The sequence below is a fragment of the Echiichthys vipera genome (genome assembly GCF_963691815.1).
Source record: "Echiichthys vipera genome assembly, chromosome: 19".
NCBI classification, from domain to species: domain Eukaryota; kingdom Metazoa; phylum Chordata; class Actinopteri; order Perciformes; family Trachinidae; genus Echiichthys; species Echiichthys vipera.
In genome coordinates, this window is record NC_139844.1 from 16,179,312 (window position 1) to 16,203,820 (window position 24,509).

At 39.8% G+C, this 24,509-nt stretch overlaps 1 protein-coding gene across 1 annotated transcript in view; it reads left to right on the forward strand.

Moving 5' to 3' along the window:
- The window catches only part of adgb (androglobin), a gene marked incomplete at both ends in the record, with an annotated part of 39,787 nt that continues 15,278 nt past the window's right edge, over positions 1–24,509 (forward strand). Inside the window, 22 exons of the mRNA XM_083934612.1 lie at positions 1–71; positions 464–623; positions 789–881; positions 2,269–2,340; positions 2,613–2,789; positions 4,701–4,840; positions 6,463–6,549; positions 8,000–8,172; positions 9,923–9,996; positions 10,899–11,073; positions 11,488–11,581; positions 12,185–12,338; positions 14,914–14,959; positions 15,990–16,101; positions 16,884–16,947; positions 17,118–17,219; positions 18,739–18,847; positions 19,080–19,218; positions 21,035–21,149; positions 22,196–22,363; positions 23,256–23,394; positions 23,608–23,742. Coding sequence (XP_083790738.1) covers positions 1–71; positions 464–623; positions 789–881; positions 2,269–2,340; positions 2,613–2,789; positions 4,701–4,840; positions 6,463–6,549; positions 8,000–8,172; positions 9,923–9,996; positions 10,899–11,073; positions 11,488–11,581; positions 12,185–12,338; positions 14,914–14,959; positions 15,990–16,101; positions 16,884–16,947; positions 17,118–17,219; positions 18,739–18,847; positions 19,080–19,218; positions 21,035–21,149; positions 22,196–22,363; positions 23,256–23,394; positions 23,608–23,742 — 2,599 coding nt within the window. The remainder of the gene's footprint in view (positions 72–463; positions 624–788; positions 882–2,268; positions 2,341–2,612; positions 2,790–4,700; positions 4,841–6,462; positions 6,550–7,999; positions 8,173–9,922; positions 9,997–10,898; positions 11,074–11,487; positions 11,582–12,184; positions 12,339–14,913; positions 14,960–15,989; positions 16,102–16,883; positions 16,948–17,117; positions 17,220–18,738; positions 18,848–19,079; positions 19,219–21,034; positions 21,150–22,195; positions 22,364–23,255; positions 23,395–23,607; positions 23,743–24,509) is intronic.

Below are 24,509 nucleotides of genomic sequence, written 5' to 3' on the forward strand. Positions count from 1 at the left end.
ATGTCTAAGACACAACCCAAGAAAAAGGAGCCCTCCTCCAGTAAAGTCTCTTTAACCGACCGACAGACCGAGTGAGTTTGATTAATGTTGGGAATTAGCGTTAATTAAGGCCAGCTGTAACGTTCGTTAGCATTAGCAACGTATCAGCAAAATAAATCAAGCTAGCTAACGTTAGCATCAAGAAAGCTTGCTAATCGTGACGGAACATCATAATTTAACTGTGGCTGGTTCAATTGTGTTTTGTAATAAAAATATATACACTCTATATATCTATCTGTTGCTGCAAGTCAAAAACCGAGTACAGTACACATATGGCACGTGTAATAATGATTAAAATGTTATGTGGGGTAAACAGGGACTGCTGGGCTTACTCTAGTCTGAATGTCTGGGGCTCATTCTGTTGCTTAATACTGACAAAAAAGGAAGCCATGAGCAAATAAAATTCATCATGTCATCATTTCAGAGCAGCATCACTAGTAGCCACTTCCTCTGAGAGCCTAGAAGGCGTATGGAGATGCAGATTCCCCATTTGGCCTGAGTGGAATGATGCAGACGTCAATAAGGAGAAATGGGACTCAAGTAAAGGAGCTGAAGATGGAAAGACGAACAAGAGTCACAATGCTGTAAATCTGTATTAATTGACATCAGCGACATATATACCTTACAGTGTATTAAACAATTGATAAATTGCTTCAAATCCCCTTTCGGCTGACTTTGGTTTTGACATATTGATTCTTTTTTCATTGTGTTTCTGTACAACACATTCATTTTGTTGCTTTTGTCTGCAGCCATATTTTGAAGATCCTGAGGGAAAAGTTTCCCTGCCTTCATCTTTAAAAGTGCACTCCTGGAAGCGTCCTACAGAGTTCATTGGCAACAAGGTAACCTTTGAGGTTGTCTAATGTAAAGAGCAAATATTATTATTATTTATTATTACCTTTGTACTTCTATGTTTATGATATGAATTCTTGGGTAGTACCTGTCTACAACAATGACAGTCATTCCATGGTATAATGAAAAAAGTGATTTATGCTTGGACCGTATACCACCCTAATGTATGTAGTGGTTCAACGATAATTTACAGAATATGTGCATTGTGCAGTTATACACATAAGTGACAAAAATATTTTATTTCAACTGTCATGATACACTGATTAGACTTTTTACATTAATTAATGGTTATTTCAACCTACAGTACTTACAATTTTTCAAGAGCTGCTGCTTTCCTTCCTCTCATATCACTGTAAATTTAATAAATGTGGATATTTGGGCCAGTTGCTAACCAAACAAAACAACAAAAAAGACAACAGCTTTTTCTACCCTTTTGTGGTCATAAGCCTTTATTAACGATTTTGTTGTCTAGAGGACAAATCGCCTACATTGACTTGAAAAGACAAAAGGATTAATCTTTTAATAAAAAAAGACAGGTTAATTAAGTCACTGTTGGTCGCAGCCATTAGATGTATTAACAAGTGTGTTTCTTTGCCCCACAGTTTGAAATGTAGTTAAGGAAATCTGCTCTCTCGTCGCCTCCAATGAAATTTTAATTGCACTACTCCACTTTTCTGTTACTCCTCTCTCAGTGCAGTATTTAGCTATTACTGGAAGCTTCCTGCTTTTTGAATTAGTCCTTGCCAGGTCACAAGCTGCCTTTTCACTCAAGATGTCAAAAGCATTTCATTAATTTCATACAAGAGGCACACAGGCTAATCACAAAAGCAATCCGCCGTGCAGTACAGGCTACAGCTCTGTGAAAGTCTCTCTTCATCAGTCTATACCTGTCTGTATTTACAAAGTCGGTGTTATTGACTGAAATCTTTCAACGTTTGGTTCTCACTTAAAGATGCTGTGATGACAGGGAAGAAACACAGCCTCCCTCAACCTGCAGCTGATCTCTCTCTCTCTCTCTCACCATCACTTGACCCATTAATTCATTTTTAATTAGTAACATGGTAGAGTCTATTAACTTAAATGAAATATTCATCACAGACACAGTCTTGGGAGTATCATAGCAAGGTTAGACCAGTTTAAGACATGAGATGAGTAGAGAAGTATAAAGTAGGTTACATATTCATGTCTTTTTTGAACGGGCAATGCATAACAGCAATATTGTAGACCACTGTGTTATTATAATGAATGATTCTGATATGTACAGATGCTACCACACAACCTGAGTTTGTCAGTCATCTGGCTATGATGGTGCCAAAATTCTCAGGCGAATTGAGTAATTTGTGCCTACAATGAAAACAATGATGTGCTCTATTTTAGGGTCTTACCGTTGTTGAAAATCAAATGGCCTTTGACCTAATCTCCCCCAACGATCATCTGATTTGCAGTGAAGTGAGTGTTTTTTACTTTACTATGAAAGATTGCATTGGCTTTTCAGTAACCAGTATCGATCAGCACTTGGATAGTGTAATTCTGATGTCAGACAGGGTGACATTTGACAGAAAGAAATGCATCAGTTTGTAATGTAGTGAGCTGTTGATTTTTTGAATGATGGATCAGATAATTAAGGATTTAGCCAATATATTTAAATATTGGTTGGTACTTGGTGGTTGTTAAACTCACAGTTATCTTTCTGTCCCTTCTCTCCTCCATCTTTGATCAAGCTGATGAGGTGGATCATCAGTGAGATCTATATTGTTTGGACGCTGCATAACAGCGCATACACAGAACAAGATAGTTGGGGCCCTTGGGAGCACATCTACTCACTGTGTAAGGTTGTGAAAGGTCATATCCCGCTCTACAACAACTATGGGAAATACGTGGTCAGACTCTACTGGATGGTGAGCCTAAGACACACACATGCATTTACACACACACACACGCACGCGCGCACGCACACACACATACACACACATACACACACATACACACAAAGGAATTCAAAGTGCTAAATATGGCTGCCTATTTCCTAAAGATTGCCCTAAATAATGAAGAGGGGAGGTCAGTGGAGGTGATGATGGAGTTCATTTGTTTGACAGTTTCATTTGTCTACTAAAAATTTTGTTTTTAGGATAAAATGAATCTGACCTCATTGCAGATAAAGTCCTGCTTTGCAATGCCTCTGTTGATCTCGCATTTTTAGATGCAAACACAGCCAATGGATGACGTAAGATATTCTCATATTGTTCAGCAGACCCAATAGCATGCAGCATATGAGAGGGGGATGGACCAAGGGGGGAAGGGATGAGAAAGCCTTATCCAGAGCTCAAATCAATCAGTCTCACTACTGTGCCAAAAGTATCCAGGCTTCATATATTGCCTGATTAGATAAGGCACGAGTCAACTGCTTCTAGAGAGAGCAAGGCTCAAGTTTGATATCTATGCCTAGTAAGACCATGAGGGCTTTATGCACTTCAGTGTTATTCATTTTGATTATGTGTGAGTGCAAAGATGTTTGCCCTTTAAATAAAGGTTGTCATTGCATTTGGTTACAGCTTGAAGTTGCTCATCTGTGAGTTTCAGGATGTGTGTTGCTTGCCACAGATCTCTAACTAGTGGATACTACATCATCATTGTGACTTCAGAAAGAGAACTTCTTTCAACACAAAAATTTAGGTCAGCGAGACAGTAAAAAAAGACAACACTGTGACTCTTGCTTTGACAAACAAGCATGACATGGTTGTAGGCAGCAGTCCCTGTGCCAACCAAAGCACGCTAACAGATGGTTGTTGAGATGGCATTAAGCACCCAGCCCCCAAACACCCTTCCCGTTTTCCTCGCCTGTTCTTTCTCATAGGGCTACTCCCTTCCTTCCCTGCTCATATTATTCTCTATAGTTTCACGCCAATTTTTTTCATCCTTCCTGCTGCTGTGAATATCCATTCCACTCCCATTTTCGCACCCTGTTTTCCACCGTCCTACAACTGTCTTTTCTTTCTCTCTCCTCTAACTTTCCCTTCCGCACTGTATTTTACCCCATCTGTGAAGACATCAAGCTCCTCCTCAAGGCTATGGTTTGACCAGAAGGTGGGAGAACAAGTAACAAAGAAAGTGTGCTCGCCCACACTTTAAAGTCTTTCTTGTGCACACTGGTCTAATGGATAAAGAGAAGCACATCTGTGAACAGTCAGTCAGATTATCACCTGCTTGTGCTGCTTTTTCTTATAAGAAGTGTGAAACTCGGCTTGAAGGCAATGCTCCATTCTGCTGTGAGAGACTCAGTGTGGATATACAGCAGCTCAAATAATCTAGGAATGCATATAGCCAAAAGCAGTATTCTGTCAGTTTCAGGATATTACTACTAATACCTCTTTTAAAACTGAATTGATTTTTTTTGTGGATTCTGAGACCTTGGTCAACAATTTAACATCCACATGTGCCACTCCAAGGAACATTAAAAAAACAACAACTTGCCTTTATTTTCTTTTACCTAAGTAGGCCTGTGAATGTTCTCATTTGTCCAGGTCATCGTAATCCTCAAAGCAATTTCAGTCAAAAGCAACTGGACTTGGTTTGCTTAAGTAGTTAATCAGGTTGGGATTTCTAGATATTTGCTACTAAAACATAATGTTTTACCTAAGAAAGTGGTGCAAATCCAAAGGAACTTAACGAAGACCTGAGAGTGGTATTGATTGAGCAAAAAAACATCTTAAGGTTTACATGAATTGCTATAGCTTGTAGAATTACTTTTTGAGGTGCATTGATTGCTATGCCATATATTCACTCATTGTGCCTTACATCCTTGCTTTTAGGGTTGTTGGAGGAAGATAACAGTAGATGATTCGATGCCATTTGATGAAGACAACAACCTGCTTCTTCCTGCTTCCACCTGTCAGTCAGAGCTGTGGCCAATGTTATTGGCTAAGGCTCTCATTAAAGTGGCCAACACAAAGTGAGTTCTTATACATTTCAAAAGCATCTCAGTATTGCTTTAAGGAGTTGGGAAACAGTTATAATAGTCTTAAAGTTAGAGGGTTGAAGAACAGACTTAAGCATATAGTAGCATAAGTACCCGCTATGCAGACTATGCAAAATAATTCCACTATAAAACTACATCACATATTACTGCATGCACACTTACCCTTTAAACTGACACTCTAAGCAATGCACAGAGTGGTACTATTGCACATTTAAAAGCAATTTGACCCTGCCAGATCAAGAACATTAATGAAAACCACATAGCTTTTTTTAAAATTTTAATTTTTTATCTAGTCAAGATCACAGCATTTCCGGAGATATCAAATGCTTAATGCTGAGCTATATGTTTGTAATATTATGCACAGTAAACCTAGAATTTCTCAGTTTTATGTACTAGTGCATCCATGAAAAAAGCCAAGAGCATTGAATATGGGTCTCTCTGTTAATTTACTATGCATTTTTTTTAGGGGAAATCAGGGTTCAGGAGGTTAATTTCCTGGCTGACACATTGAACCTAACAAAGTGAACTAAACTAAAAACAGATGCACAAGAACCTCTAGAGTGTATTCTGCTGACTTACACCTTCACCTGAACTAATCTCTGCCTTGGGCTGTCTCGAGTTTGGTGACAGACAGGCAGTGTGCGTGTCTTTGATGGGGCAACATGGCGTGTGTAAAGGTGGCTGTTCTAGTGTCCACAGAAGGACGAGATATAAATGTTTCATCCAAGACAGGAAACAAAGAAGAATCTCTCCTGGTGAATCATTTATGAACTATAGTGAAAATTCTTTGTACTGAACTAATACCAAACTTTGCCCAGGTGTCTGCTGGTGCTTCTCAAAAAAGCAATAGTCTTACTTTAATAGAAAGATGAATTTGAGAGAATTTGAGGACTCCGTCACTTTGGTGCTGAGTAGCTTTTTTGTGGTGGTTATGGGTTGTGGCATTACTGATCAAGTTGTATTGATTCCACTTCCTCGGGTATCATGTCTGTGGACTGGACAGGTTGGCCACAGGATCCCAAGAGGGCCCATCAGAGCTGCGGCAGCCATCTGTTTTAACAGAGAATCGAGTGTGAAGAATACAGACACACGCACTCCTATAAGTCAATTCTAGAGACATAAATAATAGTTGCAATACAAATAAGACAATTTCAAAATGTAGAACTTAAACTGAGTCTGTATCATTGACATTCAGCCACACAGAAGGTAGAAAAAGTCCAGACTGGAGGAGACAACACCAAACAGTTCTTTTGTTTTATTGACCTATATAAGCTTCTGATGGTGTCTTGAACATCCCATTTTTCAGTATTTGTGATTCTTCAGTATAAATTTCTGTCACAAACATTAATATTTTTTAAAAATCTTGTCTTCACGAAAGAAAACAAGAGAAAATCCATTTTTGTTGTCAAATGCTAACAAACAGGATTCTCATGAATTAAAACACTTGAGCGGCAAGCATATTGTGTCTAAATTCACTTATTGAGACCATGACCTCACAAGTTGCATTTGAGAACTGTGCCAATTGCGCTGTGGGTGGTTTGAATGGAGCCTTTGATTTCTTGCACATTTGTCTTCTTTCTGTGTTTGTTTCTTAGTGTTGTGTCGGACGTCTGTGGGGAGATGGGTGAGTTTACCTTTATCCACACCCTGACCAGCTGGATACCAGAAATCAGTCCGATAGAGTAAGGTCCACATTGGTTAACTCCACTCTTGTACTTCTGTCTTCTATATCTCTCTTTTTCTAAATATTATCCATATGTGATTGTGTATTTTCAGTGGGGTTGATATTCTATCCCTTTGCTTTTATTTTTCCTCTCTGGGAAAAGTAATGTAATCTTTATATTGTCTGGTGGCACTAAATGCAAGCTGTGCATTTTTTCCTCTCAAATGGACTACTGCCTAAAATATACGGTAGCAAAGACAGGGAGACGTGCATCTGCCTAGAAGTATGAACAGTCTCACTTTGGAAGACCATGATTGAGGTCTAAAATGGAAACAAGGAGATGTATAATAAAGCAGGAGGAGAGACAGTATGGAGCAGATAATCTCAGCCTGTTCAACGGTGTTCTGGAGTGGAGCTTGGGAGTGTTTTCTTTCTAGCTCAGCAGGTTAGATACTGCTAGTAGGACGCCTATGGAATCTATCAACACGTACAGGCACTGAGGATGACTGTATGTTTCAGATTTATTCGTGACATGGGTTTGCAGTCCTATGTGCATGTACACACACACACACACAGGATTTTATTTTCCTCATCTACTATTCTTAAAGAAAAAGGCTACCAATATTTTGTCAATCAAAGTTTTTTTTTTGTAATTGTCAATATGCTCTGTTCATTATCAGCCACTCTCTCTGCCTTCCACAACTAATAAACTAACACGTTGTAAGAACAACATTTCGGGTTGGCTTTCTCTGGGAGGCGTACCTATAGACCCTTTCAAAGATGTGAATATAAACATTCTAAATCCTAGTTTATTTCCTGTTGCAGTGTATGACAATGACATCACCTGACAGGAAGTTTACAAGGACCAAGGCTGTTGCCTCGCAATGGAATTCCATTGCTAAGACCTATTAAAAAAGGGAAAGTTTATGCTGTAGTTCAAGCCAGAATTCATCCAGAGATATTCTTCACTGTTTTTTTCAATATTTTCAGTCATGTCTGAGAGGTTCTGTTTCATTTTAAAAAGGTCCCTGTTTGTATTTAAATTTGAATGTTGTTTGTGCTGATTCAATTTTCTTAATGAATTGCATTGCATTTTTGGAGGAAATGTGCGATACAAATGAACTTCCCTTCACTTTAGTAAAAGAGAGAGACATTGTATTTATTTTCAAGTGAGAATGCTGATGTAAGAACTGTAGCTCATAGTATTGCAAAGAGAGGGATATTCACAGTAACTGGAACAGAAGCTGCAATATACTCAAGTAGACTTCATCTAATATAGCAGAAGTCATGGCGTGGTAAGATCAGCAATAGACTTGAGGGCTCAACATTCGTGCTTGTCGAATTAAACAAATTCCAGGCAAAAAAGGCTTAAAATGCACTTGGTTTACTTATTATTTATCAATATAAAATATTATAACACCATTCTCTGTAGCCTGTAACCAATCCCAGTTTATTTCACCTTCTCTCAGGTCTGTTTACCGGGGAAAAACCTGGGATTTATTACAAGATACCATTCCCATATTTACACACCCAGATGAGAGTTTGCCGGAGACCAAGCCTCAGACTGCCGATCCAGCTGCTGGGAGAGATTCCAGCTTTAATGACAGCAACAGTCAGCTGTCAGAGCCAGAGAAAAGTAATGGTCTGAATTGTGCCACACTCAGACGACACACACACACACACACACACACACACACACACACACACACACACACACACACACACACACACACACAAACACACAAACACAGAGGGGCATACAATTATTCACCCATGCATGCCCGGAAACATACATATCAATTACCCACTCTGCTTGCACATTTAATTGAGTGAGTCAATTAAATCAATCATCCATTAGATTGTGATCATTTGTATGCACATAATGGTTTACTACAGCTTATTAATTTATCAGCAGTTAGTTTGAAAAATGATATATGTTGTGTATCTGTGTATATGTGCGATACTATACATATCTATGTGAATGCACAGTGTGTGTAAATCTCTATTTTCCTTCCTCTGCATCCATAATTCAACTACTATAGAGCATGAGGATGAATATTTTATTGCCCTCAAGAAACTCACGCCTATTAATGACGCCATTCTCTTATAGCAGTAATAACCTATATACATTTGCAACATTCATAGTATTGCCTGGTGAGTTACTTTAGGAAAGGGGAAAAAAACAGGCCAGAGGTCACTATTTTGCCATACTGCACAATACCTCGATTTTCAGCTCTTTGCCCAGCTGCTTCTTTCCTGTTGTACCAAGCATCACTTCCTGTTTTCCCAAGCTGATGTATTATGTAGCGCAGGGAGAGTTAAAGCGTGTATGGTGGACTATAAATAAACCAGCAGAGGGAGCAGTGGAAGGGTGAATTATTTGGTGTTCCCGCAGGGCAGAAGAGCCTTCCAAGTCAAATGTGGTTATGTGATGACGGCAGGATTGAAACATGTCCTCAGAAAATAATGTGTGGCCTGGAGTTGTTTCAGGTCATTGAGGTAGAGATATACAATAAAGTTATTATTGAGGTTTGTAGAATTAACTCAAGGAAGATTTTTTAATTGAAATAGAATACATTAAAGGTTTTAACACAGTCACATCAACGTGAGTGGGCTGCACTATATTAATAGTATATTAAATGTCCTCTCTCATATTTTCTCACCTGCTCTGTCTGCCAGTAATCTGTCCCTCGGTCTCACTTACAATTCCATATATTTACAATTATTAAAGTGTTGGGAATATATATGTAATGTGGTGGCATGCACAAAGTGGCATTACTTCACAGAGTATTTACCCTTTAGGGAAATGCATTACATGGTGCTAACATACACGTATGCAAACGCAAAAAACCCTACGCATCCTTACTTTCTCACTTGTGGTGTCCACACCATTGTAATGCATGATTTGAAGTGCATAAGTCACTATGCAGTTTGAGAACCACTTCTCTGTTCAATACTTAATGTGTAGCCTTTATATTAGGCTAGCAGCGGTCCCATCTCTTCACCAGAGTCTTTCAAATTGATTTTCCATGTCTCTTAGCTCCTCCTTGCCCATGTGCTCTTTTTATACCATAAACTCACCATAGGAGGCAGGGCCATCCATAGATAACCATATACTCTACTATTGTTTTCTTATTATTGTGCTTTTATATTTCCAGGGTAACACTTGACATTGATTTGGAAGTGTAATGTTTTATTGTTTTCTTCATCTTTTCATTGGTAGATGGCACCACATTTCACTGTATCAATATGTTTAATCAGAGTCCCTCATTAATTGAATTCCATTTTAATGTCAGTCATACTGTCGAAGTATACTTTTGTTTGTGTGAGTTTGCATATGCCTATGGGGTTTACCTGTACTTATGTCAGTCTCATTTGTGTGTGTTGCACAGGTCCCCCTGAGGTCGTGGTGTGTGCCAGCTACTACCCTTTACAGCCACATAATTCTTTGTGGTTTAGACAAAAGGTATGTCTTTCTCTTTATTCCTCCTCTCTGGTTAGGCATAAACTTACCTTTTCAATGCAGGTTTTGTATTTCAGTCACACCGTAACAAGACACATTTGCATTCATGAAAATTAGATTTCACCGACTGTAGATTGCAGTCAGATCTCCATTACAGATTTGGAAGCCCACAGTAGAGAGATTCACATTCTCATGCAAATATGTCAGTCTGATGGCGATCTGGTCTCATAAGCATTTCATCGATGTGGAGAGGAAGAGTAAACCTAACTGTTAGGAGTTCTATCAATGACCTACATATTTATAATGTGACAACCTTCTGAAGGTTCATCCTTGATGTAGACATTCTTGCTTGCTTATGTGTTGACCCATGAATCCAAATAAATATAAAGACAATGATTTTTTTAAAAGCTATATTTTATTGAATTAACCTATAGACACAATTATGATTTTTCCATAAATCTGAAAGCATATAGTTGTGTTTCAATACCTTTTTGAATATACTATCTTAGTCAACACTGTTATATAGCACAGGAATGTGAAAAATCTACTGAAGCCCCTCAGTAACAGTGGGTGGTGGAGATGAAACATAACAGTGCTTGCGACCTGGGGGCATGGTGTGTTCTATTTGGATGCTTCGCCTCAACAGGCTTAACTTGTTGTATTATTTACACCCATACTAAGGCTAATTGGTGGACAGGATTATTCTGTGTTGGGGGTGTTCTATCACCTCCACTCTTTGATCTTGGGTCAAAATCCCCCTTTGACAGTTTGACTTGAAATTTGGTTACAGGTGACAGTAATTCTAGGTTTTGGAGAATACATTTTAAATGGCATTTCTAAATGTTTGTGAGTGACTAGTGCACGTGTGTTTATTTCTGTGCGTTTTTCTCTATGCGGGCACACAGGCTAATTCCTCCGAGTTTCTTCGTCAATACGGTCTCTCCTCGCTGTACAGCCACATTGTCCTGTTGACCAGAACCCGGGCGTGTCCGCTGGAGGCACCACCCAAACCTGCACCTGTACCCCAATGGAAACTAATCCGCCAGCGGAAGGAGATTGTGGTCACAGATGAACCACGGAGTGCGTAAGAGACAGGGAACGAGGCTTGAAATAAAAAATGTTAAAATCAAGTTTGGAATAAAGGGTGGTGAGGGGTTAACCAGGAGGGGGATGCAGGGGAGGATATCAAACAAATAGAAAAGCAAAAATGATTTGATAGTGTAGGTGAGTTTCATAAATAAATATGACTAGAAAGAAAAGCAATTGCTAATGCAGGAGATTTAGAACCTGCAGTACAGAGGGCATACAGTACCGCATGTTGAAATAAAAAAAGGAGGAGGATATCTGCAATATTTCTGTAATGAAAATAGCTGCTGGCTCGGGCATATCTGACATCAGCTGATCTCTGGGTGAGGCAAAAAATGCAGTAGAAGTCAGAGAGTGGATAAAACAGTATTGGCATGATGTGTGAGGTTTTTTCTTCTCTTTTTGTAGAATTTCCTTTGTCAAAACCAGAGCAGTTCATTGAAGTTGCCAGCCCTTTTCTCTCCTACCGTGTCAAGAGCAGCGTTGGGCCGATCTCAGAGCTGTATGTACACTTAGATGATCTGAAGCTGAGAAATGCAACGAGATGAGTGTTTTCTGTCGTTCTGCTCATTTAACTGTATGGTATTGTTTAAATGGTATTTTTACTTTTCTATAGCTAACCTCTGCTCTGACCGCACTGTAGAGGAAGTAAAGCAAGAAAACATCCTCCGTCTGGGGAGCAAAAACTACATTATGTCTTTTCCTCATCTTCTTACTTTGCCTCTATATCTTTCCCGCCATACTCCATCCCACATGGCCATTTTTCTTTTTCATACTTTAAAGGTTGAAGCCTACCATGATAGAAGGATGGATTTGTTGATTTCCCACTTGACTATTACTGTACTATACTCACTAAAATAAATATTTGCCAACATTTCTTAAGCTAAAAAAAAAAATCACATCAAAGCAATGTTAGAGTAGAATTGCTGTTCTGGTGTTGTTTGATGTCTATAATGTGACATGCATGACTCATTTGCAGATGATATGGTGTATTGCTTCTAAATGTGTTACCATGAGATGAGAGCTGTGTATGTCATGACTATGATATGATGCATGTATTGTATGTCCACATAACCTGTAGCATAAATGTATCTTTGTGTGTCAGAGAGGCCAAGCAAAGCGCTCAGAGGAAATGCTCTTACGGATCCCCTCTGGTGTCCATTGCTGAGAGAGAGGAGACTGAATACAGAGAAGTCCTTGAGCCAGCTGCAGCTGAACGCACCACTAACTCACCAAACGGCCAAACAGACAAAATAGAGGTACATACAATTTCTCTCTGCTGGGGCACAGAGTGGATTTCTACATTCAGCATCTGTGTGTTCAACATTTTACGAAACATCTTATTGTTGAATCTCAGTTAATTGTGGTAACCCCAAGTCATTCAAATGCTTATAAAAAAATGCAAACCCCATCATAATGCTGTTTGTCCAACAACTAAGATAGCAGCCGTCTGCTGCTTTTTGTTATTTCCCTCTTTATTTTTTTTTCTCTTTCACCCCTCTCTCTACCCTGCAAGTATGCAGTTCAAGGCTCATCAGAGTAGCTGTGTGTGTCAGTGACAACAAGGCTGACATCCCCGAGTCTCAAAGTCACTTCGGTTGTCTCTCAGCCAGGCCACCACTGACCAGGGGCACATCTGCACTAAAGAGAGAACCAGTGAGGGAAAGAAGACAGGGAGGGTGGGTTTAGAGCAGCAGCAGAGGGACACAGACAGACACAGACAGACCCAGAAATGAGGATTAAAACAAAGATGGAGAGGAAGGATGAAGAGGTACAACTGTACACAATAGGAAAATAGGGGGACTGAATATAGGGAGATGGTGACAGTTGGACAGTGAGAGATAAGAAGCAGAGCAGGATACAGAGGAATGGGAAAATAGAATCTCTAGTGCATTGCGGTGGTGATGCACGGGGAGCGTGGGTTTCATACGGGGAGAGGTCGTGTACTGTGCTGATGAAAAAAGCAGTGCAATTAGATGGTGAGCCATCAGTGTCTGCGTCTCCTGGGGGGTTCATTATTACACTTCACTCCTAGCATACAGAGAAAAAATAGAGTTCATATTAATCGCCCTCTTGTGTAACTGTGACCAGTTATAGAGCGGTTAGGCTAGGGCAGTATGGACACGCTAATTTGATGTGTCGTTTGATGTGTGTGTGTGTGCCAAGTTTTTACTTAGTGTGTGTTCCCGCTCTTCGCAAACACGTGGTGGTCACGTGCTGAGGTGACTGTACATCAAGTGAAAAGTTTTTTTTTGCTGTTTCAACCCCTCCCTCTATTTCTGTCAACTCTGGCCAACCTCTGTGCCTAGCTCCTAGAATATAAGAAATTGGTGTCACATGATGTCCTTAATACCCTCAATTGGAATGTGGTTAATCACCAAAGCCCCTTTGTGGTTTCAGTTTACTTATACTAGAGAACTACACTTCCCAAAGTCCAGTCTGGGCTCTAAGATCAATGAATATCCTTCTACCTGTGAACTGTGATTTACCTCAAAGAGGTCTTTAGCAGTATTTGATTTGATATTTTTCATGTATAAACTTGGGTGCACTTCAGGAGAAAATATGAAATGTGGAGAGATTCTGTTGAAGAGCAAAGAGTTAACTCTGGCTGTGTAAAATAAAGCCCCATAAAGTGAGGGATTAAAGAAATGCACCTCCTTCCACCCATCAATGCATAACTGTGATTCGATCACAGAAAAAATAGCTTTCTCCTCTAACAGCAGCAGCTCTAAATCCAAGGAGCCTTCTTTTTAAAATCTATCAGTCTCAGTGTCCTTTAACTGCACACATGTAAGCGATCTAATAAATGGCATGCTGTGGGTGGACAGGACACACCATGCCTTGGAGCTTGACTCACAGTTTTGCACACTCTTGTGACAGCACACACATTTACTTTTTTTGTTGCAGTGAAAGCATTGCTGTAGTTGTGGAGAGGAGGTCAAGTGTGCCTCCCAATCACAATGCCTCTTTCCGTCTGTCTGGGTCTCTGGGTACTTATTCAAATAGGTGGTGATTCACACACAGACACTTACTCACTCTGACTCATGAGAGTCTTGGCTGGGGTTTGCTTTGAAGTTACATGACACAAAGCTATAATTCTTATTCAGAACTGTTGGACATTCACCAGGGTTTTTCTCAAAGGAGCATTTGAAAAAAGCACTTCAAATGAAGGGGCCTGGAGGAAGGTTTTGGCTAGTTGATACAGGTGTTCCACTTCTTGCACTTGAATCTAGCTTTGTTATCAAAGCAGCAGCGATGCCCTTTTCCAGACCACAAAATCTTGTGTCTTGCTCAGACAGAAGAATTTAGTTTATGAAGGATATGATAATGACTCATTAGCTATATTTCTTTATTGTGTTGGGCAGACGAGCATGAAATCAAAGCTGTTGAGTAAATCCCCTCTAAGAGAAGTAACATGCTAAACAACATAACGACTCCTCGTCTGTCACTGATAGTCTAATTAAATTAGAGCTGGTATTCCCTGGTGGTGTTTTTAGCAGGAGTGGAGTAGCCCTTGTCACATTAAACTGTGTCTCGTGTCCTGTGGTGTTCGGCGAGAATGGCTCAACACCACCAACATTGGTAGTACTCTATCAGCAACTCACCTATCATCTCTCTCTCTTTTAATTTATTTGATATTTTTGAGTATTTGTTGCTCTGAGTTTTGAAAGTGAATGTATTTAGTTAATGACCCGATAGAATAAAGTTACTTAAATCATTATCTTTCTCTGTCTCTCCCACTTTCTCTTTGTGTGTGTGTGTGTGTGTGTGTGTATGTGTGTGGCGTGTGTGCGTGCGTGTGTGCATGCGTGCGTGTGTGTGTGTCCCTTTTAGGTTACTGCAGAGGACAGGAAGAAGGACAATGATGACATCTCCAATGGTAAAAGCTGGGCACCGCATTCATGTTGAAAATCTGCACACAATATTGCCTTACTTGAAGTTGATTACTTGATTTTAGGTTACCACAATGGGGAGTTGTGGTTAATGCGGTTTTATTGGAAATTAGGAATGTAGTGAAGGTCTTCATTATTGGTTGACTTGAACAGCATCTGTGCAGCATAGTCCAATTAATGCGATTAAAAGTTATTCTATCTCTCGCCTCCACTCCCTCCATCTGTCTCTCCACGTTTCCGTCGGTTGGCCAAGACACTTGTAAGAAGATGGGACTGAAAATATGCCTTATGACAACTAGCCAGTTCCCTGCCTTCTCTCTGCCCCCATTTAGTTGCTTAGTAACACCTGCAGTTAGAGTTAGCGGACCACCATTGCTCAGCAGCAGAGACACTAGCCCTCACCGCCTCAGCTTTCTGATCAGACTTCTCGCTTTGAGAAGAGCCTAGGGGCAGAGCAACTACTGTATGTGTGAATGTGTGTGTGTATGCATGTGTGCGTTTTTTGGGTGAAGTGTGTGCCACTGCGCTCATGTCTATGACTTTGCTCTGCATGCTTTGAGATAGTGGGAGTCAGTGAGTGGGAGTAAGGATGTGCATGTGCACTAACACTGCCATTATGTGGGAGTTTGGCCAATTCGGCTCAGTGTGTTTAAGATAATGATTGGAGTCTAGGATAACTTGCTATGAGTCACTAAAAGGAAAGGCATTTTGTTACTCGCAGGATTTTGAAATGGGAGGTTTCACGGCAATTCCATATCTATTTGGTAGTAAGTGTGATGTGAAAAGCCCCAGTCAACTGGGATGCTGCCCATATTGATAAGGAATTGTGTTTCCTTTGTTAAGATGCTGAAGATTTATATTAACAATAATAAATTATATGAAATAAAATACTTTTCTTTCTCATCTATCTCTCAGCAAGGCGACTGTATACTGGAAACCTTCTACCTTACTAAATGTCTAACCCAGCAAAAATGTTTATAAACAACATTTTTAATCATGAACTAATCTCCCTCCCAGATTGGCCCAAAACGGCATTGGAGGAACCTGTAACTGAGGAACTCTCAGCTCCTGTCAAACCTATCCTGCAGAAGACCTGGGTGGACCTGGATGACTTTGCTAAATGCTTTCAGTGAGAGACACACATGCACACACACTGTCATGAACGGTACTGGGAACAACACAGAAAACTGGGACCCAAATGCAGGCACGGAAACAGAGTCAGGTTTAAACGAGTCTTTAATGAAATAACTATGTACAAAAGTGTCAAGGAAGCAGGGGAAAAAGGAGTGAGGTCCAGGTGAAGGTGCAGCTATCCAGAGCTTGTCCAGTGTAGGTGAAGAAACAAACGACAGCGAGACAATCACGGGAAAAACACGAGCGGGTGGTAGGCAAGCAGACTGGGGTGCAAACAGGGTAACAGGATCACAGGTAACTAAAACAAAGAAAAACAAAGAAACAATGAACATCGAAAACACCGAATGGAATTTCTATCTCAAAGCACAAAGTGGAGCCAACAAACGAAACACGATACCGCGTAGATGATGAAACGATCCGGCACCGAATGTGTCCCACATCCGGCTTCTTATACTGCTGGGGAGGTGATTAGTGGAATTGAGATCAGCTTGTCCGGAACCACGCCTCCCGTCTCCAACAGACAAACACAAAGAGGGGAGACACATACAAGGAACCACAGACAGAGGGAGACAAACACAAGCACAAAAGGAAAAAGGACGGACTGCCAAGACTGGGATCCTGCCACACACACAGACACAAATATGTACTTATGTGTTGCAAATTAACTGTACCAAGAGAGAAACCTAGACCAAGTGATAGTTGAGGGGCCTAAAAAATGGTGTGATAAAGATGACAGTTTTAAAAAATAACTGGCTCTTATGTGTGTTTTTCTTTCAGGACTCTCTTGGTGTTCCATAAATCACATATCTACCCACATCACATCCAGAAATCTCATTTAAAGGTATAGTGTGTCTCACAAAATAACGCAATGACTTATTTCTGCATGTTTGGTCTCCCGTGCTGGTGCCTTTTAAGCTTTGCATTTATTTTCTTACATGTGTTTGTGACACATTATTGCTATTAGTATGGGTTATGCATTATTGTTATTAATTTAGCTGTTGTTGTTTGCAGAGCACGGTCTTGTCCAAAACTGCAACAGGTACCAGCTGTACCGGATCATCTACACGCTTGACTGGATCCCTCTCTGTGACATCTACTGTAGCAAGCCCTGAAGTACACAAATGCAAACACACAGAAACACACACATGCACCAATTGCACATGAGCACACAATTTGCCATGTGTGATTGAACATGATCCTGTAAATAGTACCCACGAATGACACTTATGACCTGTAGAGATATATTGCACAAACAAGTTATGTTTTGTCTTGCAGTCTACATCTACACTGTCTTTGATGGCGAATTTCTGCATTTCTTGGCAATTTACTGCCACCTCTAGATCAGTGGAATAGTGAAAAACCATTGGCAGGACTTTGTATCTTCAGGGACACTCTAATACAACCTACCATGAGAACAAGGACAGACAAGAGAGCTATACAGATATTACAGAGTTTTCACCCACATCTCACAGGCTTAATCAACAGATGGAGTTGGCTCAGTTATTCATAACCCCTGTCTCTGTTTAGAAAAATATTTGGCATCTGGTAAATAGTTATTAAGTTTACCTTTTGTATAGTGTTTTTTTCAAACTATGATTTCCAAGGCCAAAAACAAACCATGCATTAAAGACCAATACAAGGTTTGCTGTCATAACATTTAGTGGCTGTCTGTTTCAGAGTCTGAAGCTACTGCAGTTGACTATAGGCACAGGTCATTTATCTAGAGAGCAAAATATGCCTTAGCTTCCTGGGGATCTGCAATTTATGGATACCTAGCGATTGCAAGCTGTGTAAAGCTTTGTAAGTAATGAGGAGGATGTTAAAATACACTTTAAATCTAACTGTGAGCTGCATCACTGGGGCCCAAACAACAGAAATTACGCCAGATTTGGTGCCTGGTAAAAGTAGTCCATGGCTTTTTATAGATGTCGGTGCTCCTCTGCCTCTTTTCTAAAACTAATGAATCCGATTTCAAAGTAAACTGTCTGTGACATTTGCATTACATAAACACACATGTGAGAGTGACAGTGCATGTGTGTAGCACAGTTTTTGTCTGTGTGTGTATATTTCCACGTTTGTGTGTATAGACTGCTGACTCTTCTTGTCATGCTTGACACGTATGCATTCTCTCTCTTCTCTTGTTCTTATCATTCTTTTCTACCCTCTCTTTGTCTCCTGCTTTGTTCGCTTATAACTTAATTCACTGTCTTAGCATCACCACTAAATTCTTCTTTAACTCACTGGGCTCTTTTCTACTTCTTCTTATTTCTTTCACTTACCTCCTTTGCTTTCCCTCTTTCCTCCAGCTTCTCTCACACTAAGCCACCCTTCTATCGGTTTATCCATCAACCTTCCCTGCGGCTTTCTGCTCTTTCTCTCTTTCACTTGTTCTTTTCCTTGTCTGTCTTCATACTGATAACCAAGGTGTGTGTGTGTGTGTGTGTGTGTGTGTGTGTGTGTGTGTGTGTGTGTGTGTGTGTGTGTGTGTGTGTGTGTGTGTGTGTGTGTGTGTGTGTGTGTGTGTGTGTGTGTGTGTGTGTGTGTGTGTGTGTGTGTGTGTGTGTGTGGTTGTGTATGTGTGTGCGTGTGCGTGTGCGCGTGCGTGCATGCGTGCCTGCGTGTCACCCCCCAGTGTTCAGAGGTGAGAGGCACTCACTACCTGTGTGTGGACAGCCTGCAACCTCCTCAGCTCCTCATCAGCTTCTCTGCTCTGCTTCTCTGGGGAGATACAGCTGGGGAGAGTAAGGATGTATCTACAGTGTACACACACACAAGTCTCTAAAAGCAATTATAACTCCATAAGCATGCACAAATTTTACACTATAACCCTTTGGGATATAAAGTATATATAAAATATTTATTGAAAACAATGAAATGTATGAACATTTCATCAATGTGACCTACTGTGTTTGTGATCTTTCACAGTGATGTGTGACTAATACACATATCTCTGCCCTCTCCAACACCTCATAGAAAAAGAAATGTCAGCAGCGTGTAAGTCCGCAGTTCTCATCGCCCAGGTCTACTCCTGGACAAGTCTGCATTCTCAGCTGCCAGTTCTCACCCTCAAGACCACTTCCTCAAAAGGAGCCATGCTTAACTTACCCCCAGGGTAGGACACAATTAATGATTTCTCAGAACTGTGTACAGTATTGATCAAAACTGAAAGCTTAGATCCAATTCATGAGCAGACAAGGATGTCACACATCATTGTTCCCAGACTCTGTAATGAACATTAATGATAATCAAGATCCCCATTAGCTACTACCACAGTAGTAGATCCTTTAGTATGACATTTCATAGTTGTAATATTGGATATGGTAGATTCTTGCATCTATTAGTAAAAACATCATTATCATGCAATGCTAATAACATTTTCTACACTATACTAGGCATTTCTTTACACTTGTGATTAGTCGTGAAAATCATGTTTTAATTTGAGTTGCCATTTTAACTAATCAATTTAGATTTTTATCCAAACAAAATGTCATCACTTCTGACATTTCTTCACATTTCTTTTTTTCCTAAAGTACCTGAAGCACTTGTCAGCATGGCACTAATGGTGCCAAGGTTGTAGCTATAATTCCCATCATGGGAACTTGTTCCAGTACAAAATGTATGCATTTTTTGCACAGCACCCTTAGGAGCTTTTGATGAAAAGCTCCTATTGTTGTGAGTTTTAGAGCTATGCAGAGATCTACTCAATGTGAGCAGAGGATATCTGCCTAACTCAGATGCTCTGAAAAGCAGTAAAAAGCATCTGTCCTAGTCTCTATTAATGGGTGCTACTTGGCCTAGAAGTAGAGGGCCTAGTTTCTGGGGTCAGGTGCAGGTATTCAGCAGTGCAATTACCACTGAGCCATAATCACACACATAGCACTCAAGTTCTCATGTCCATACGCCCCATAGTACACTCTCTCCAAGATAGAATAGCTGAGATGTCCGTGCTTTTGGGCAACTATTATTTTTAAAACACTTCCACTCTTTTTCTCTTTATATGACTCTGTCAGCCCATCTGTATGCAGCACAGTATTTTCCCTGTTTTATTTTCTTTAGTCTCTCCACTGACCCTGTGTCCTTTCTTCTTCTACATTTTTTAAACAAACTGTTCTGTACTTATCTATTCATTTTAAATAGGGGTTTCTCTCTCCCTATGTGTATTTCCCTCACTTCCCCACTCCATTTCCCTTTGTCTCTTCTTCATTTCTTCTCTCCCATACTCTTCACCTTCTTTTCTCTCTCTCCAATCTTTTTTTTTTGTATACTGTCCACTGCTTCTACAGCACTAGCCCACCCCGCCTCAGTGCTCATCCACCTACTTATACTGTGATTGCTGAATTATGTAAAGCTAATGGGGAAAAGAAAGTAGGGTTCCACTCGCTCATGCCTGACCAGGCTCTGTGAACTCAGCTTGGCACTTGGCAGACACGATGTAAGGCTACAGCACTTCTGACTGTTTGACCTATTCAGTATTAGTTGACAGAAACATAGTTTAACTATTAAGACTAGTAATTTATTTTTTTCATTTTCCTGCGGATTGTGCAGTATTATTATTTAAAACTGTGAAGCCACGGGGTAGTTGGTGAAGGAATACCTCTGTGCTCCTTACTATTAGTTTCATAAATTTAGTAGCCTAATATTTATACATTGTTTTATTTGGTAATTGCAATGAAGAAAAAAAGGTTAGTTGTCAAGAGCCAAACCTGGGGTCAGGAAACGCAAAAGGACGCAAGATAAATCTGAGATATCGTGATATAATTAAAACTATAGGAAAAAACCCACAACTTTGTTTTTGTTCCTCTACTGTTGTTTCTCTGCCCTTTTTATTGTGAAATTCAAGATAGCTTGATTTATGCAGACCTTTAAATCTTTTAAAATGAAACAATAATTCATTTCGTAATAGTCCATTTCCTTTCTCTCCGTTCCAGGCGCCATGTCCTGTCCTTCTACACAAAGGCAGCGCTGGGCTACCATGTTCACCTGTGCAGCAAGATACCTTTCAGCTTTGGGGATGAAGAAACTATCATGTCACACCTTACCAAGGTGGCTGAGGCCCTAGGTTATCAGTTGGAATTCAATTAACATTGATAATAATTTTAAAACACACTGTCTTTTTTGTTTGTTTTAGTTTTTTTTGCTGAATAATGAAGTTTCATATACATTTTCCTTTTACCTCATCTGTTGATGCCAATTTTCCAGTTGAGGGGTCTACCACAGCTGAACTGATGTGCAGTAAAGAAGACTTTACATGATATTTTTTTTATGTCTAAGACACACAGACCAGGGTTGGAATTTTTGTTTTTGTCCACTTGCCAATGTGGTTGGCTTATTACAAAATCTACCTGCCACCGAATAAATTACCATAGTTTTGTTTTGTTTTGGGGCTGGTGAGTAAAGCAAATCTAGCATTCACTTGCATATTTTACTGATGTTTGGCTGATGGCTGGTGCTAATTTTATTTAGAGAAATAAATAAATTGATAGCCCTTCGACAGCCATACCATCTTACTTCTACTAATTTCAGTAATTTGCTGCTACAAGTTAATTACACCTTTACATGTGCATTTCTAATATACAGGGTGATATGCATATTGCTTTTCCTTCTCAGTCTCCAAGTCACTTCCTCGCTCATAAAAAGCTAATATGTCACAATACATGAAAACAAAAATGCTCTGGGAGAGGCATAGAGTGAGTGAGAAATATTGTGATGACTAAACGAAATGAACAGACAGCAGTCAGAGCATGAATTACTCCACCAAGGCTGCACAATCCTCAATAACATTTTTTGAGAATATTTTAGATATTTTTTATCTGGATATGTGTTGGAACAAATACATCAGGGAACAAAAATATATGTTGGAGCACTAACAAAAGAAATACAACCTGTTCAATCTCATGCCAATGTTAACAGTACAGAACAAAACTTGATTGAACAAACAGACGGACAGGATGAAATTGTTCCTGCTTTAACATTTTTGATTAAGGTTTTAAGGTGGGCTGCTTTTCTCTTCTATATAACTTGCATTCTGTTTAATTTGCACCAGTAAACCGAATTTGAATGCCTCCCTACTCTTTTCCTCTTTTAAACAGGAAAGTGCTTGTTTCACTGAGCAGGCCTCGTCCATCTTGAGGGCCCTGTCCAGATTGGTGTCTTCCTTTAGTGATGAGCAGGACCAGCCAGCAGCCCGAAGAGCCCTAGAAGAGGCTCACTGCCCCCAAAACATCACCACCACCCTGGGGAAAGGGAAACACCACAAGGTAGCTTATTAAACTATGGTTCTATGGTGGTACACGATTGTGATGAACATACAGTGAACAGCTCACCTTGCTTATACTTTACCTTTGTAATTGATTGGCAGTTGCTACATATAGATGCAGTCTCAAGTTTAGATTGTCTCAATCATAATTTATATTACAACTGACTAATCAGCATGACATTGACTTAATGATGAGTGAGAAAAAAATAACCATTCATATTACTCATGAAATCCTTACCAGACATTTTGAGGTATTTTGAGTTGAGTTTGAGTTACGTTAAGAGGACGTGTAAGTATTTAATCACTAATGCCATCACTTTGCTGTGATTTTAGAAATTTCAAATAATCACAGTTGTTTTTCAGTTGCTATGGACAATAATCAGTTCTGTTCGGGGTCCTGTCTTAACCACGCAATCAGGATGCTTACTGATGTAAACTAACTATGCACTATGCTGATACTTATTGTTATAAGGATACCTGTTTAAGCTTTTTAAAGGGCTGCTTCTTCTCCTTTTTTAAATACTAAAAAAACACGTTTTTTAAAATTGAAATACGGCATTACTTCAAAGTTTTGTATTTACACAATATATCTGTTAAGCTGGAGAGTTCATTGAAATCAATGCCTTTAAATTTTTATTGCTGGGGGAAAGAGGATGATACACACTGACCTATCTCGTTATTGAAAAATGTGAATGATGTGAGTCCAACCACCTGCCTACTTGAGGAACAGAGTGGTTGGTCTTGAAGGGACATGAATGATCTCTCATATAAACTGTCATTCTCACATACTAAGGAGGATGCAAATTACAAAAATAAAAATACCTGGAAAAATAAGCAACTTCACACACTCAACTGCTCACAACTGCTAACACCCCTTGTGCGTTTGTGTGTAGGTGTTTACCTCTGCAGTTTACGGCATGCTGTGTGAGGCTTTGGGCAGGAAGCTGACATCGGAGGAGCGGTTTGCTGTACTCGCCCTCACAGCTGATCCTTCACTCTTGGCCTCTCACCCCAAAGAACACTTCCGTACATGTAAGAGCAATTTGTGTGTATGTTATTCTTGTATGTTGCTCATTTACATGTTTGTGAGTATGTACCTAAAACTACAGTAACTGATTACAATGAACTTATTCAAAACAATTTCCTGTTGTTTTTATAATCTTTCACTTATTATACCATATTTAACAGTTTTCATAGTTTGGTATTGAATATTGATTTGTGATTTTCTGCTGTTACTCTCGTAAGTGAATGCAGAATTAAAGCCTCCAGATAGCTGGAGAGACAGGGAGCCAACAGACAGGGAGGTCAAGGCAGTCACCATTCTGCAGGCTGGATTCAAAGGTCACTTGGTGCGAGAGATCTTTAATGCCTCAAAACCAGGTAAACACACTCATACAAATATATAAAATTTAAGTAACATGGTCAGGTTTCTATATCACCTTTGATTTAAGTATCTGAGTTCGATTTGAAGATTATTTAGTGCCCCAAAACACATACAGAAAAAACCTTACAGTCAGTTTGATTAAGCCCAATGGCATATATTGAGCCTCTGAGCAGAGGCACAAATATGTATTGATGAGACTGCCACTCTTACTAACACTCCGTGACAGATGAGGGGATGCCACAGAGGGGATACACACACATGTAGAAAACAAACACGCACACACGCCACATTCCAGCATCAATAGCCAAAGGTCTCAATAGTGACAGCAAGTGAAATACAGTACGGGGAAGAGAAGACTTGGGAACACTGGACAGCTTGTAGGGATGAATGAACTGAGCAGCTTTTATTGTGAAATTGATTCATCAGTGGGCTTTTTAGTGTTTTCTTTTTGTTTATTGTACTGTTTCACTGCCAGTTATATTCTTTTGCAGTTCACAAAAAACAGGTTTTTTCCCCCTACATTTCAGTTCAAATCATTTTTAATATCCAATTTTCTCCAGAAGTGGTGGTAACTATCTAACTGTGAAGGTGCAGCACTATTTGCAGCATTTCATTACCCAGCCATCCTCTATTTATTGCTAGGACCTGAAGCTAAATGTGTCTTCTCCAGACACAATACATGACACAGTCACTCTCAGGAAAAATCAAATGGTGTTGATGAAAATTTGTAAATTTTTTATTGTTTGAAAATGTGGTAAGGGCA